The following is a 17301-nucleotide window of genomic DNA, read 5'->3' on the forward strand; positions in this document are numbered from 1 at the left end:
AAATCAACACAAAAACATTTAAGCAAGTTATGAAGGAATAGAACATAAATTTAATACCCTAAATGTTAAACAATTGTTACTTGATTATCTTCAAGCGTTTGAAAGACTTCATCTGTGCTTCGTAATCTAAAATGACCCCTATCTTTGTATGGAGTTATATCCAGTGCTAAAGAATCCCATACAGTTACAATATCTTTCAACACTTGCTCAATAGATAATTCCTTGCTAGCAGCACCTGATATCGCACTAATTTGTTCAGCATACTGATCAAGACCTAAGTTAATGATTTGCTCTAATGTAAAGCTGTCACTTGCATGATCAAATGACTTTTGAATTTCAGATTTTATTTGTGTCCAGTGACGTTCTCGCATTGCACTATTCTTCAAATCTTGAATTAGTGGCATGGTTCGTTTAAACTGGTCAATACGTGACTTTATTGTCTCACTTATTTCCCAATTTTTGCCTTTTACTTCTCTATTTATCTTGTGACAGCGTTTTAATAATATCTGAGATGTGTTTTCCATTTCTGTTGTGACTAACGAAGAAAATTTTCCACATTTCCATTCCATCCAAAGCCCCTCCCATTCCAATGTCAGCATCCAAATCTAAACACAATAAAAGATGTCGATACAATACCAACAAAATGACAGCGATGGCACCAAATAATAGGTCTTACAAATTAAAATCAGACAGAAAGCAGCATTTGAATAAAGGACGTTCTTGGACATGGCAGTAAATTAAAAAGAAAAAAGAAGAATTAAACTACCATTTCAGAATAAGAATAGATAATAAGGATGTGGTGAAAACACGTCATAAATGTTCTGTAAATACCTGTTCTAATAAATTGATTTCTTTCTCAACACTTTGCAAAGCTTTGGATTGTTGTTGTTCAATCTTGAAAATATTTAGACCTTTCCTAATTGTTGCTTCTTGTGCTTTTAGTGTTTCTACTTCCTGAGAGAATGCTTTTGTTGCTGCTAATGCTTCATTAACAAATGTTTTAGCATTGACAGGTCCACGCAAAGCAAACTCATCTTCTAAGTTATTTACAGACTTTTTAAAATCTTCAGCAGATGCAAGAAGACCAGATCTAAACTTCTCTTTACTTTTCTTTAGCATGGAATCTGCATCAATCAAACACTGTTGAAATGCAATCCAAGATGGCCCTAACGTTTGCAGCTGTTCCTGAACCTATGATAAGAGACAAACAAATAAAACCAGAAAAACAAATAACAAGCAAATACAATAAGTCTTAAAACAAAAATACAAGAGAACCTGAAAAAATGCTTTAAGTTTTTAAGTTATGACAAATGATTTAAAGCCTACCTCTTCGGATATTTCAACTTCATATTTTTCAAGTATAACAAACTGTTCATGAAGAGGTGGTATTTTGGCCTCAGTGGTTGTTAGATCGCCTTGTAAATTTTCCAACAGACTAATACTGCTACTAAGATGTTCTAGATTCTCTGGAGGAGTTCGTAACAACTTAGAGTTCCTCTCCATAAATGTATGTAATTCAGAAAGTTTGGATGTAGCCATTTCTTTTAAAACTTTTGTAAAGCCAGTCTGCCATTCATTACAATGACTTAAAATTGAAAATTTAAGTGGTGATGAATCAAGCAAAACAAACTGGATGTTTACAATGGTTTCTTCTTTTTGAACATTGTTGGCAACTTCTGTGTATCTATAATTAAAAACAGTTTAGCAGAATTCAGTAACAAAAAATACTTCTAACAGCAAAAGTTCAGCATTACAATTTTTAAAAGAACTGTGTCTGGAATTTCATAAGATGCCTGCAACTGTATGTAAACAACCATCATGCGGTTCATTGCTTTTTAGTTGTTTTCCTATTTCTTATTTCCTCTTTCTCATTTTATCTTCTTAAATCTTGGATCTCCTATACATGTGCAGAACTCTCTTGTATTTTGGATGATTTTATATCAAATATTTTACTTCAACATTTAAATCTGTTGACATGCAGTTTTAGTAGGGTTTAACATATCATGTATTCTAGTATGTTCTGTCTGCGCCTCATGCATAAATGACATTGGCAGAGTCCATAAAAAAAAGGTGAGAGCCATAAATATTGATACATACCGAGCAATGTCTGCATCAAATGAAGCTACAGGAGGATTTAATCTTTGATATCTTCGTATAAAAGCTTCTTTATCAAGTTCCCAAATTTCACGATAGCTATCCCAAGTAGTTAAGTATTTTATCAGTTGGCTTGCATTCTGTGAAACACCTGTACTAATACTCAGCTGAATTTTTTTGGTTTCTTCATCATTTTCAATCACCATGTAAATAGGCTTAAAATAGTGAAAAATGGCTTTTTATATCAAAATCAGACCATGAAAAATTCAAAAAAAAAAACTGTGGCACTTACCTGCTTTCTCGATCTATAATTTGTCAAAATATCTGGCAACCTTTGAAACACAGCTAGATGATCTGTCAAATCCTTTGCAGCTGTATTTATAATACTTGCTAACTTCTTTACGGAGGGTGAAAACTCAACCTGATTGGCCTCCAAAACAACTTTAACACGAAACAATGGGTTAGGTGTGTTTTTACCGTCGCCATTTATAGCACGTGACAGCTCTTGAAGTGACCATTTTACATTTAATCGAAAGGCTTCTTCCACCATCTTGTCAATTTTCTCAGTATACTGGACCCAGTTATTTTGTATCTAGACACACAAAAAATGAGTAAAATCTAATTTTAAGGCCATTAAAAATTAAGGCTCAGTGGTTTGGCAGGTGTTTCTTAATCTCAAAAATATCATTTTACTGTGTTTTTTAATTTTTTTAGTTAACTATTTATGGGTTGGAATTTGTGGAAATACTGGAAAAATAAAAAAATACTAAAAAAACCTGACGTAAATTTTTTTACAGTAAATAAGAAATTGCAAATATCCGTCAGAAAATGTAAAACAAAAAATGTTTTAGAATGGCCTTATTTTCCTCAATCATTTCTCACCTAGGTGATTATGCATGCAAATAAAAAGATGGACAAGTACCAATACCATATAGTATGCCATTTTTTAATAACTTTACCTCAGTACTGTCATTTTTAAAAACTTCATAAATTTTCCTCATTGTATCTACAATATCTGAATGATTTTTCTCCAATCGAGCTTGAATAAAAGCTGCATGACTTCTATGATCTTCATCAAATTCCAAGTCATCAAAAACCTTTTTACTGTCAATTTTCACCAACATTTCCTCGCTTATAGAACGACAACTATTCATTATGCTGATATTAGCATGCTTGTATTCATCGACGATTTGTTGAACTTTGCCACTATTTACACGACAGTCATTGACATAATATTCTGATACTCCTTTAGAAGCCCAACTTAACTTTGTTAATCCTGGATGAATTTTTCTATCAAGGAAACGAATTCTTTCTTTGAACAGTGCACGTTCTTCTGGTGACAAAACAGCTATAATCCTGTTGTAATCTCGAACAACAAGCAACACGTTTTCACGAAGCACACGTAGTTCTTCACGTTTTGAGTAAACATCAGCAGCATAATGAGGAATCTCAAACATTAAGCCTTCCCAGTAGCTAATTTCTTGAAATAATTTTAGTAGTGACCTAAATATTGGATGATGTACGTCAGATCCTTGTAAATTTTGAACTACTTAATATGAAGTGACCCCACACTACTATTATTCAGTCTTTTTTTTCAACATTGGTAGTTGCACAGATCAGTGTAGGAAGCCCAATTTGAAATGTATTTTTGTTGTAAAAGAAATTTGGACAGGGAAATAAAATTTCAGATCTTAGATAAACAAAATATTATAGATATTTCCATTGTAAAAATAACTCTGGAAATAAAGGTACAGAGGAGGGGAGTTCTGAGGCACTCCAAAAAACATATTGAACTTGAAATCAGATAATTTGGATTAAACATGTGTCAATATATAGAATAGTTAATACACTTTTAAACAACGTACTTGTCAAAATGCAGATCCAACATTCCAGAGTGTTGGTCACTACGACACATAAGTGCAGTATCAAGCAATTTATTTGTATTTTTATCGACAGTAGTGGTCCATTCATTGAAAATCTTTCGAACATAATCATCAAGTGCTTGAGCTAGCTGCAAATATTGCTGTTTGATCTCCTCTCCTAAAAATTTAGCAAGAGAAAGGAAGCATTTGACTTCGTTTTAATGTTTTTTACAATTTAATAAAAACGAAGCATGCTTAAAAGTTTAAACTTACCTAACCCAACTTGAGGTAAAAAGGTTGCTTTATTTAAAACATTAAATGGTCGACTAATTCGTTTCTTTAATGAGCGAGCCCACACAGCTAACCCTGCGTATTTAGGTTGCAAGAGAGGTAGGCAAGGATTTTGAGAATTAAACTCTTTCTTTACTGCGTTTAGTTCATCCAAGAAAATATGATAAATTTCAACTGTCTTTTTATCAATTGTTCTTCTAATGGATTCTCTTGAGGATAAATGAATAAAATTGTCCAAAACTTCAACACCCTCTTGCACAGTCTTGATCGTTTCAAATGCAGAATTTAGTATATTCTGAACCATGACTTCAAGATCTTTTACACCAGACCTAAATCGGTTGTAGTCATCATGCCAACTTGTAGCCTACAATTCATAGAGAAGCATTGAGTTAGAAAATGTGTCTTCAAAAAAGCATCACACAGAAAAGAATCCTGAAATATAACTTCATACAGTTTTACAAAATATTTCCTTCCAAAATGTGTTCGAAGAAATAAATAAAAAGATTGTTATTTAACAGGGGCATTAAAGATATCATCTTATTGTAAATCACCAACAAAATTCAACAAAAATGGACAATAGACACTACTTTAACAAAATTAAAAAAAAGAATTATAACATCCATAGTTTCTTTCTGTGATTAGTACATAAAACAAGGCTAAGCTTTAACCTTTTAATGAATTGTCTGGTTTAAAATCTATGCTTGTATTTAATAGATTTTTCTAATAGAACTGGCATTTTGAACAAAAAAAATTAAAAAATTATTTCTTAGATAATTAACTTTAAAGAAGACAAAAAGCAGATTCTATTTTCAATGAGCCTACCTGGATTTATAACATTAGAAAAAACTAATAATATCATCCTCAGAAAAGTTTGAAAAATCTATATTTTGAACAGTTTTGACTTACTTTGCCCACAAATCCGGCAATATTGGGCCAGAAAAAAATTCTCTATCTTTGTGCGAAAAGCCAAAATAAAATTATAATCCAATTCTGAGAAATGTACAGACACAGGTCATTTTATAGGACCTCACCTGTACCAGGTAGGTCCAAAAACGATTCTGTTCACTTAGGAAAAAAATAACTACTTTCAATGGAAAAGGGGTTCTCTACCGTTAACTGCACAAAACTAAGAACCTGTAACTTTTCGAACAAACTAGTTTAACATTCTAACACAAATAACAACAATAACGGTAACAACTACAGCCCTCGAAATTAGTGTCGGTCATCACAATTGCTGGCGCGATTTCATTTTGCGACAGCAAAAAAATGCAGAGGCTGTTCAGATCCACTTGCTTAATGTGTTGTCCAACTTTGTAACTGAACAGCCTACTAATGTTAAATAAATTGTCTATTGTTGCTTCACTCTCTCGCGTTGAAATTATTGCCGAGGGGTTGCCGCTGCAAATAACTGTCGTTGGCAATTTTTTGCCGACATGTTTTGGGGCTAGTTTCGAGGGCTAAACTATGACAACAACAATAGCAACAACAACAACAAGTAGCAGCACTAGCAGTAGCAAAAACACCAACAGTAACAAAGTTAAAACAATGTACACACATACATACCTTTACATCTAATATTGTGTGTTTTACATTTTTTAAAATTTGAAGGTTCTTCATGAAGGTTACTTCAACTTCTGTTAAACTTCTGGAAATTTCAGGACCTTTTAAACCAGGAAAGATTGGCTGGTTCCTCTTTGAGCCGACTGATCTTTGAGTAAAATGAACCAAGCCCTCGCAAACCTTAAAAAGTTATCTCAGTCAACTTCTATAATTCTACTAAAGATATAGACAAGATGATAAAAAAAAGTTTTTACCTCCAGTAAGTCCTTACAACGTTGAACAAATGCATCAACTTGCGCAAATATGCTTGTATTGTCTAATAACCATTTTTCTTTTTCTCCAAACCTCAGGTGCATTTTGCTTATCTTAATGCAACACAATAGAAATAAGTTGTTTAATGAAAGTTGTGTATACATGTGTTGAAAGATATCTATTTGTATAGTCTATAATATAATGAAGGTGATGTCTACGGAATTTAAAATACATATTTAAATATTTAAAAAAAATTTAAACATCCTATTTTACACAAAAGACAGTTGCTTCCAGGAAGAAAAAGAACATGCAGCATAAAGCACACAACAGTACCTGGTGGTAGGTTTCTTTCCAAGATACACAACATGCAATGCTGTTAGTCAAACCAGTAACACTATCTTTAACATTGCCATCAAAGATGTTTGTAAGTGAAATTTTAGTACTGCACTGTCTAATCACCTCATTGCTCACCTAAATTATAGCAAAACATAAAGTGAAAAATCTTTTTGCCAGTGTTCACCTTTTAATTTACTGTATGAGGCGGTAAGAGTTAGTTGCTCATTTGTAAGGTTAAACTTATCGTACATATAAATATTATAATTGCAGATGAAACAACCCACTTAAAATAGAGAACAAGTTATTCTTTCATGTGATGTTAGTGTTTTTTTGTATTGATTGATATAATAAAAAACTCAGATTTAAAACAGACAAAGGAATCTTACTTTTCTTAATAACCCAGTGATTCGTTCCCTTGACCGGTAATACTCAGAATTGACCCAAATAATGCGAATTAAGTTCAACAGCTGTGGTAACAACTCAGAAATTCGCGAAGGATTACTGTCAACAAGCTCTTCGCATGGAGTTTTTAATATAGAGAGAAATTTCAAGTTACTTTGAGCTTGGTTAAAACCATCCTATAATGTAAAATTTCAGAAATACATAAAAAAATTGAATTGAGACACAACATCACAACAGTCTCAGTAAACACATAAAATTTTGACTGCGCAAAAGGTAGGCAAAAACCATATATGAGCAAAAAAAGAAATTGTTAACCTCTGAACAGAATGAACCTCTTAACAGCTATTGTTAAATACCTGAATAAGTTTAGACAACTTTCTAAATGGTGTCACATAGGAAGACTTTGCATGCTCTAAAATTGCGTGTATATGCTTTACTCCTGCTTTATCTAATTGATCACTTATACCAGAAAGATCATCGCAACGACTTCTCCAAAACTCTATCTCTTCTAATGGTCCTGCATTCTCAGAAGTCTCATAAGCATCTTGACTGTTGAGAACTTCTTTAATTTGCCTGGTCCAATGAATCATAGAACCTGGAAGAAAAGTTATTTTAATAATCAAAAAGCAGTAAAATAAAACATGTGTAGAAATTAAACACTTCAGTATAAGTACATCAGGAGTTTTTAAAAGATCTTTTTTTAAAAAAAATACTGTTTTTCACCCTGCAGCCATGTGAATGATTTCTGCACAAAATTACGAAACACACCACAACTTACGCTACTCCTAAATCAAACTTTTGTAATATATTTTAACTAATATAAAATAATATTTCTACGACAGTTTCATAATGAAACAAAAGACATTTTTTACTTTTCCAAAAGCTTTTCTTTAGTTCTATAAAACTGGAAAATAAAGTTATCCAAACCTATACTGATTGGCTTTTACATATCAGTAGGTATTATAGTTTGGAAGATTGGAATCATTCAAAATACTTTAATACGCATACTTTCTAATCTCTGCACATAATCTTTCCTCTTTGCTGCTTTTTCCACAGACAGATCTAAACCTTCATTAGGAACATACAACACAGTTTTGCCTTGCATTTTATACCTTGCATCAGTAAGTGTGGCCATGAACTTGTGCACATGTGCAATAAAGTCGTTTTTTATACCTATAGCTTAGTTAAAGGAAACTTTTTATGTATTTACATTTGCTAATTAAACATAAAAAAATAGCTTGAAAGGATACTTTCTGGCCATGACTTATTGTGAAAAAACATTGGTCCATAAACTCCTGACATCACACGAAGCAAATTTTCACAATAATTGGCTCGAATTAGTTGAAATTGGACACATTTACTGAAATCAGCAGCTAATATCTTTTGTTCTTTCTTGCGAGTCAAGCAAAATAACTGACTCACAAAATAGGGTGGCACCGTTCTGGAAACAACAAGATTTTTTTGCTGATCCAGAAAAAAGAGCAACAGTCTATTGTTATCGTCATTATCTTGAACAAACAACCTCAACACTTTTTCATGTTCCTCATTCCACATAGATGGTTCAAGTCCTGTAATATGCACTTGTTCTTTAATAAGAACAACGCATTCCTAAAAGTAAACAAAATAATAAATTGAAATAATATTTTGAGCATTGATTGCATATGGCATTTAAATCCTATTTTTAGAGTCCAAAGAAAAACAAAAAGATAGACGCCACTATAATACAAGGAAAATAAAAAAACACTTTCCAATATGCAAACCATGTGAACTGACTAACCACCAAACAAGATAACTTAAAACCTTGGAGTCGGCTACTTATTTCTTAAAGTTCATTTAACATGATAATATTCTGCATGCAAATATATATTGCAATGCATCTATGTTTTTTGTGTTATCTTAAAATAAACAAGGCGATGTATAAGTTGTACTCTAATTGCTTCATCTCATGTTTTGTTAACAACATTTTCAAATATCTATCATCTCTTATCATGAGAGATGTGCATATTTTACATGGCTAGCCTCACAAATATCGAGGGATATACCCTGTCTATTATTTCCAGGAGGGGCCATGGCGTAGATGGAGAGTCCTAGAGTATTTAATGCTCATTTTGAGCTACGCAGACCCAATTAGAGCCCGGGCTCTACTAGACAACTCCCGCGCTCTACTAGACAACTCCTGGTATCATCTTGTACCTATAGGTATCATCATATCATCTATAACATCATATAACTCTCATCATCAAATCACATTGTTATGCTCATATCATCACATATTATCTTTGAGCTTCCACATGCAAAAACTTGGAAACTTTTTTAAAACGTCTTAGCCAATTCTGAAGATTGTGACTTGGTATTTTTTCAGAAGTTAATTATGCTAATATAACATGACATTGTCTATTTACTATAAATGGTGAGCTGAACTTATAATGGTTTACGAAAGCATGCTGTATATGATGTAAATGTAGGCATCCAGTCATTCTGTTTGATACTTTAAACACATTTACAGGAATATTATTCTTGGTTATGCTTATCATTTATGCAAGTGATTGATTTATAGAATCTAATCTATGACAGTCTTTTAAATTTCGCAAAAAACACCTCAGCAATATATTGTCAACGCACATTAAAATTGCTTCAGCAGCTCTCATCAAATAGTTTTTCTACTGAGTCATAATACAAGTTAAACAAAGGCCTTATCAGGAGAAAAAACTTTGTCATGCAGTTGTTTGCATGCCTTGGGGACAAGCAAGAAATGTTTAAATTTGAACCACGAACACAAAAACTAGCAACTCTTTCAGTATTCCTTATCTCTTAGAATTAAAATTATTTTGGCTATTACTTAGATATTACCAACGTTAAAATCTTTTTTTTTATTCGGAACCGGAATTTATTGCTGAGTTGAGCAAAATTTACCATGTCATTTACCTCGGCACTCGGCAATTGTGAGGGCTGTATGATGTCATAATCTTGCGTAATTAGCAAAACCTTTAGGTTCCATATATAGAAAACCAATAAAATTTATTTGGAGAAGAAAAAAAAAACGATTTCTAGAGAAACTTCCAAGTTATTTCAAAGCTTAACTTTTTTAATTCTCTTTTTCCTGGACAGGTAGAACTATGGACATAAATTTTCTACATAGCCCTTGATAAGATGATATTTACTTAGTTATTAACATGTTACACTTAAATGAGTGATAAGTACACTGTGCATGTTGAATCTTGAGAAGTATCACTTCTTCAACAGGGTGTGTGTATCCAGTCATTTTAGCTGTAATTTTCTCATAAATTGTGAAAAAAATAAAAACAAAAATAAACCCTTTAATCTTATCAAAATAATAGTTAAAAAAAACTTGCATTCTCATTTTTTTCTTCCTCAGATATTTCACTGACTGGTGGAACTTCCTCATTTTGTATGTCAGGTTTTTCTTCTGTTATTTCTTCTTTATTCAAAACAGTTTCCTCCTCTTCTTTCTCTACTGTCTCCACTTGTGTGACTTGTTCGGGCTCTTTTTTATTTCTTGATCTTCTGCTTGCAGTTCCTTTTAATCTACTATTGGGACTTCTTTTTGTTGTTGATTTGGTGCTAGGACTTGCTCTTGTTGTAGATTTGCTACTTGATGTCCTCTTTGCATTTGGTGCAGTTAAACGTGAGTTTGGTTTTTTTGAAGACATCTATGTCTTTAATGCTATTCTAAAAAAGGTAAATTTATAAAATTAACAAAACATGTTATATTAATAGTGATCTGCAAAAATGAGGATTATTTTTTTGTTTTTTTCCTACAAGTTTCTTGTTAAATAAAATTGGATGATTTTTAAGCTCTTTCATTGTTTTAATATGGTTTTAGAAGAAAATATGGCATTGTTCAAGCTCAATAATAATTTTGATGGCTTTAAAAAAATACAGCGTTGTTAGCTCCATTTGGTCACTTACTGATGGTTTTAGAAAAAAGGTGGTGAAACAATTTATTATTGTTATTATTTTTTGATATACGCTACATCTTGCTTTAAAAATCAAAAATGGGGATATACAGGGTGTACCCCTCCAGTTGTGAACCTAGCCATGTAAATTATACATCTATCTCTTTCTACTTTTTTCCCGTGGTTTGTGCTGTTTTTGCTCATTTTTTGTTTTAGTATGATTCTCACACGTATTTATTTTCTGTTCTTGTACCTATAGATAACTAGCTAAACAGAAAGCAACTAGCATTGCTAAATCAAGTTAAAAAAAACAACATACATTAAAATAATTAAATTATATATACTCTTAAATAGAAAACACAATAATCAGGAAAAACCAATTCTTCTTTTTTGATTTCTGTTCCTTAAATGAAAATTAAGTTAAATCCAATTTGCAATGTGGTCCCTTTTTTCCTGTAGGCGTGTACTGAGTTTTGCAAACATTTGCAACTCATATATATAACTTTTAAGTGTGTGCATGCATGGCATGAAACAGCATCAACTCAACATCAAATTGTTATTAAAATATTCATGTTTTTGCTCTCCTGATTTATTTCCTTGTAAAATTGAGTTGCTTTGGTTTAGGTCTTTCAAGAAATTTTGGTGGGAGAAACAAATTATAATAACGCGCTTAGAAAAGTGGTCTGTCACACTATTTTTCTGCTTAATGTGTTTGGGTACAAAAACGCACCTCACAGGTTTTTTAAATGGGTGAATCACTACTGTGTACAAGTTCAAAACTCTATGACTACAGCTAGCCAGCTATACTATGATATTTAGCTGGATAAGGTTCAAGAATCTTTTTTCAAACATATCAGATGGTTAAGATCAAAATTAAAATAAGAAGTCTCAATTGATGTTTACCAGGGTACCTCAAAAATCCTTTTCGCACAACGTTTTTTGTAAAGTAAACATGATCGGCTGTGACCTTTTAGAAGAAGCGTTTTTTCTATACGAACCCAACAATTCTCCTATTGCAATAGACTAATAATATTTGTTTACTTATGAAAGAAACATACCAATTTTAAAAACCATGGCGATCATAAAAATCTGGGCGTAATTTAATAAGTCTTTTTTGACATGAAAAATATTTTCAACAAAAAATTACAATACAGCTAAATTAAAACATAAACCTATATAGAGGAACTTAGAAATTAAATATAATTGTCATTATCATTAAATAACACATTTGTTGCTAAGAATAAATCTTGAAATATACCCCCGGAAAAGTTTCGAACACACAAATTGCAACTGTACAAATTGCGGACCGCTCCAATGACATTAAACGGTTGGCAAGGTTTTGAAATCAAAACGACTTAAAAAAACCAATATGAGTCTACATTTAAGGATGCTACTAAAATAAAAAGTGTGCTGCTAATTCATTGTAAATATAATGAAAATATTTAAAAATTACAACTTTTCTTTTACGCGATATTTTTAATTTTATAAAATATTCCCTAAAAAATTGCTCCCGGCAACCCTCGGACCGCCACCACAGCTCACCCAAAATGGTAGCCCGCAAATAGCGATGTACCGTTTCTTGACAAAGTGTTGTGTGTTGTGGTGAGTGGTGATGGTGTGGCAGACATTCTCACTTTAAAAAATAAGTCAGGGAAAATCCCGTAAATTCCACATCCCCAAAGAATGTATATATCCCTTATATATCCTTTAATTTTTCGTAAGAAATCTTGTTAACCAACATTTTAAGCTCTAAAAGTCCAGCATTATTTTATACCTTGAGTTCTTTTAATTATTAAAGCCACAAGCAGAGTTTAATGATAAAAAGAATAGGTTACCATGCCCAGGGTAACAAAATAATGATTAATAGTGGTGCAGTGTAAAGTTCATTGCTCCCAGAGCTTTCTTTGTGAACATTCCACCCCCTTCAAATAGCCAGCCCTCAGAATTATTAATGCTAGCAGTCGGCAATTGCTATCTTAAATCTTCCCTCAATTGAATTTGCGACAGCAAAAAAATGCAGATGGTAAAGTGTAAATTCAATTGTTTATCTTAATCAGAAGAATAAGAATTATATTCTGTTTCGTTTAATTTTTAAATCTTGTTGGAAGTTTTATTCAATTCATTTTTCCATTTTTTTCTGTAGCTACATTGTTAAAACTTGTTAAAAGTTTTATTCATTCTTTCCATTTTACATAATTATTCAAGACATCTTGTAAGATTTTAGTAGGCATGCAATTAATCGAATAACTTTCTGCATGTGCGGCACACAGGCAATCTTAAAAAATTTAATTTTCAAGAAGCAAAAGTAAAAACAGAATTCCTTTACCCTCGTACACTGCACAGGGGCTATTGTTTTGGCATGGGGAACCTACAAATAACAAGTTCCACCAAAGTTCACGGCTGGGATTTCAAACCCATGGTACAAAAAAGAATTGTACAGTTATTAATTAAACGTTGTATTGTGAGACAAACAATATTTAATGTAAATTAAATTACGGATTTGTTTTTAGTAATACAGAAGTGTGACTGGGTATCATTTTTAAGTGTTAATAATATTAATTTCACAACCTAGTTCCTCTGACTGGATTAATATATGCTGTTAAAAATATTAAAATTAAGTTTGAATGATATATTTCATCTTTCTTTTCTTTTTTTATATTCACTTCTTGCAGGTGGCCACAAAAAATTTTAGAAAAAATAATTAAAAAATACAATTAATAACGTTTGTCCTTCATATTACTGCCACTCATTTTATTATATACACCCTATGAATACTAAAATGAAAATGAATATAAAAATTATAAACACATGAGAAAAAACTTCTGTACATCATTGTTACAGATGATTTATAATAACTAAATAAATATTTTGTTTCTTTTTATACCAAGAATTCATATAAAAAATCTAAAAAAAATTTTAGATCACATTAATATTAGTGGCATCTCATGCTTTCTTGTTATTAATTTATTTAGTTATCTATTTTTAAATCGTTTCAGGCGTGTGATTAATCGCACGCATGAAAAATAAATATTAAGTTTTCAAAATCAATCCATTTTGTAGCGTGTGATGACAGCCCTCGAACGAATTTTTGGAGACTTGTCACACAAAACGCCCGATAGATTTCTGTCATGGTTTGACACTTTTAGATCTCAGAAATTATTGAATAGTCCTGGTCCTTTTAATCCACGAGCAAGCAAGCCAACCTGACCATCCTAGCTAATTCACCGACTCCTGACTTAGTTAAAAGAACTACGTAGACATAAATCTCTTTTGCCTGGCCCCTTTGTTGTTGGTAACCAGGTCTTACACCAGAAATCCAGCCATGCGGTTCTTAACTAATGCGGAGGTAAACGCAGACGAAGCACGGATGAAGCAAGTCTGCAAAACTGCACTTACAGGCTGAATAGTCATTTTATCATGGATTTAATTGTAGATAGTTTCTTCAGGTCCGAATTTAATGGATTTTTTCTTTATGCCTGTAAAAACAAAACCCACGTGCGGTGTAAATTTTTTTGAAGTTTTAAGCCACGTGGATAAAGATTTTTTTTAACCTGAAAACAAAGCTTATTTTTGCCTATTTGCTTGTGATGACCTGAAAAGTGAACAATAAATATAAAAATGACAGTATAGTCATGCATACTATTTCGGACATGTATAAAAGGAAGTTAAGATTGAGAGGGTCACTATACTAGTAGACGCCCGATCATCGTGTTTGGGGTTCACGATTTAAAACGCCCCCCCACTTTTCTACCACAAAATGAATGCGCAACAAAAAATAACCTCGGAGCCTGTGTCGTATGCGTAACATTCTTTGCACATGCGCTTTACATCGCACACATTACTTGATTTACACCTGCGAATCATCGCACACCTACTCAAATATTCCTGAAAAAACTGAGGTTTTGCTACCGGTTTACCAGTATGAGATCCCAAATTCTTATCCCAAAAGAATAAATGCAAAGAAAAAAAAACTAGTTAAGTAAATATAAGCTCTAAGTAGTGTTTTTCTTCAGCAAATTTGCAATCCTTCAAACAGATTAAACTGCTTGGATTTGACGTACATGCGATCACATTCGTAACATTTGAATGCTTTGAATTCCAAGCCTACCACCATCTTTACTCACTCAGCCATTTCAAAGTTGATCAAGTGAACGATAGCTTCAGCCTGTGTTATAGACCCAATGCTACAGTACTGTGAAAAGGTTTGTTAACATCGCGTTCGTGTGACGAGCATGGTGCACGCGAACCATGATAAAATCGTGGTCTTTAAGTATAACAAACATTCAAACATTCTATGGTGGGCACCCCGCTAATATTATTATCTCCACAAAGGATCATACGTCCCACAATTATTTCATGATTTTATTATTTTAAAAGTTTATAAACGAAAATTTGCGATAGAAATGTTTTTATATACCATTTTGATTCACAAACGATTTAAATCTATTATATAGCCAGCTTTATGACAACGAATTAAAACAACAAGTGTTGATTTATTTTTTTGCAGTCGTTTTTGATTTAATTGATAAACTAATACCGTCTTTGTTGTTTTACAATAGAAATCTAACGTAGACACCTTGGTGTAATGTTTAATTTTTAACAGGTTTAACAGGTATTTATCAGCAACAAAGACTAGAAACAAAAAATATATAAAATTATGTAATAAAATGCAAGTAATAATTGTCCAAAAATTTGCTGTTTTGAGTGCCGCCATTTCCCTGCAATCTAGGGACCTCAAAACCCAAAATTGTCACTGTCTAGGTCTGCAAAAAAGTTAATTACTGTAATTGCTGTGATTCAGTTGGTTGATTTAGAGCCTCTAATTATCTCATCAACTAATAAATTGCCAAAGATGAGTTTGTAGATGACAGCTGTAACTATTGAAATGTAGCCTAGGATGAACTTGCTTGTTCATGACATAATACTATCCATATTATTCTATAACAATGAATGAACAGACCAGGGCTTGCATTAGCAGGTCACAATTGCCGTCTTTGCAATTAAAAAATGTTATAATTGCGAATTTCATTTTTTCAATCATTTGTATCACCTATTTTATAATAGTTGCTTCAACAAAATAACCATTATCAAGGAATAAATGGCAAGTTGCCTACAGTGCTCCTAAACCACAGTTGCAGCAAAAGTTTTTTTCCTACATTTATCAAATTTTGCGACCCCTGCAGATAAGTAGTAATATTTTTATGTTCAAATTTGTTCAACATTGTGCATCTTAAAAATAGTAAACATAGGGAAATTTAATGAAATTTAACGGAATTCATCAATGCCTGACTCTTTTACTTCACACTCAATTTTTAGGGAATAAAGCACATTGTGTCAGGAAAAATCGTTACATCTACCCTAAGGAATTATTCACATTTTGTCTTATTATAAATTGTCTCATGAATTTTTGGCGTTCCTCTAACACTTGCATATCAGACGACCTTTTATGATAATTGCAGTTAGTAAAAATATCCTAATTCATCTCAATCCATTTTTTTAGTATATACTATTCGTATTATTTGATTTAAACAGACAGCTCTAGTGGTGATTCTGCAACATAGCACTCTCCATATCATTATGATTTTGACTAGAATCCATCCCTTAAACTTACAAAACTACTGGTGAATTGGGCAGGTGTTCTTTTTAATGCTCATGCAGACGTATAAATGGAATAAATGATGTAGCAAATTACCAAAGTGAATCTGTGGAGGGGAGCACACGTAGCAATAAAATGTTTTTTATCTTAAAAATATACTACACCCTGTCTAGTTTTATAATAATATAGGTTTTTTTCTAATGAATGATAACAATAGATTAAAATGTCATACCCCTGCCTACCCCAGTAGTGTTTAGTCTGTCTGTTCTGTAAAGTACACAAGTTTCACTACTGGCGAAATTAATGATGTTGTAGATCCTAGATTTATGGCTAAGGAAATCAGAGGTCATAGCCATGCAATCTTGTCGGTGAAGCTTAATTCTTAATTTGTTTCTGCTATTAATAAGTTTGACAAAAATAATTTTGAATAATTACAAAAAATACTGTATCAGAGTGTATCAGAGCATGAACGTTTTCTTGTCATTTCGAACCAAACACAGTGATTTTTATCACTGTGTTTGGTTCGAAATGACAAGAAAACGTTCTGTTGAAGCTTTACAGTTGTTGTAATTTTGTTAGATAGATTGTAAAAATGTATAAAAAAGGTGGGTGTTTTGAGGAAATTTATTTTCAAGGAAGTTTATTTTCAAAAAATTTTTCCTGAAAGATAGTTTTCACAAAAATTAATTCCTTTTTTTATATAATAAGCATTTTCTTTCTTACGTGTGGATGTCCATTCATTTAAAAATTAAAAATTTTATGATCCTTAGATACAAACAATTTCTTTATGTAGACACAAGATCATTACACAACATGTAAATCTGATGTGCATGCAAAGGTACTTTTGAGAACTACTTTATATTTAATGCAACCACAATAGTGTCAAGTTAACACCTATTGTAAAGAAGTATTTACATGAGCACTGTTAACCATGTCGACCAACAACTTCATGGATTTTACCACAAAGCTAAGAAGTCTACAAAAAGTTAAC

General features: G+C 32.1%; 1 protein-coding gene across 1 annotated transcript in view; it reads right to left on the minus strand.

Annotated features, from left to right (window-relative positions):
• LOC130635811 (dynein axonemal heavy chain 2-like) overlaps positions 1–11247 on the minus strand; it is a 35914-nt gene extending 24667 nt beyond the window's left edge. Inside the window, exons 1-16 of the mRNA XM_057445294.1 lie at positions 10151–11247; positions 8048–8405; positions 7806–7970; positions 7154–7392; positions 6782–6973; positions 6393–6530; positions 6062–6172; positions 5811–5987; positions 4230–4611; positions 3960–4134; positions 3054–3597; positions 2387–2686; positions 2098–2309; positions 1327–1684; positions 832–1191; positions 81–605 (exon numbers count right to left, since the gene is read on the minus strand). Of these exons, the coding sequence (XP_057301277.1) occupies positions 81–605; positions 832–1191; positions 1327–1684; positions 2098–2309; positions 2387–2686; positions 3054–3597; positions 3960–4134; positions 4230–4611; positions 5811–5987; positions 6062–6172; positions 6393–6530; positions 6782–6973; positions 7154–7392; positions 7806–7970; positions 8048–8405; positions 10151–10468 (4554 nt within the window). The 5' untranslated portion in view covers positions 10469–11247. The remainder of the gene's footprint in view (positions 1–80; positions 606–831; positions 1192–1326; positions 1685–2097; positions 2310–2386; positions 2687–3053; positions 3598–3959; positions 4135–4229; positions 4612–5810; positions 5988–6061; positions 6173–6392; positions 6531–6781; positions 6974–7153; positions 7393–7805; positions 7971–8047; positions 8406–10150) is intronic.
• Positions 11248–17301: the final 6054 nt, after the last annotated feature.

This window comes from Hydractinia symbiolongicarpus, chromosome 3 (assembly GCF_029227915.1).
Source record: "Hydractinia symbiolongicarpus strain clone_291-10 chromosome 3, HSymV2.1, whole genome shotgun sequence".
In the NCBI taxonomy this organism is placed as follows: domain Eukaryota; kingdom Metazoa; phylum Cnidaria; class Hydrozoa; order Anthoathecata; family Hydractiniidae; genus Hydractinia; species Hydractinia symbiolongicarpus.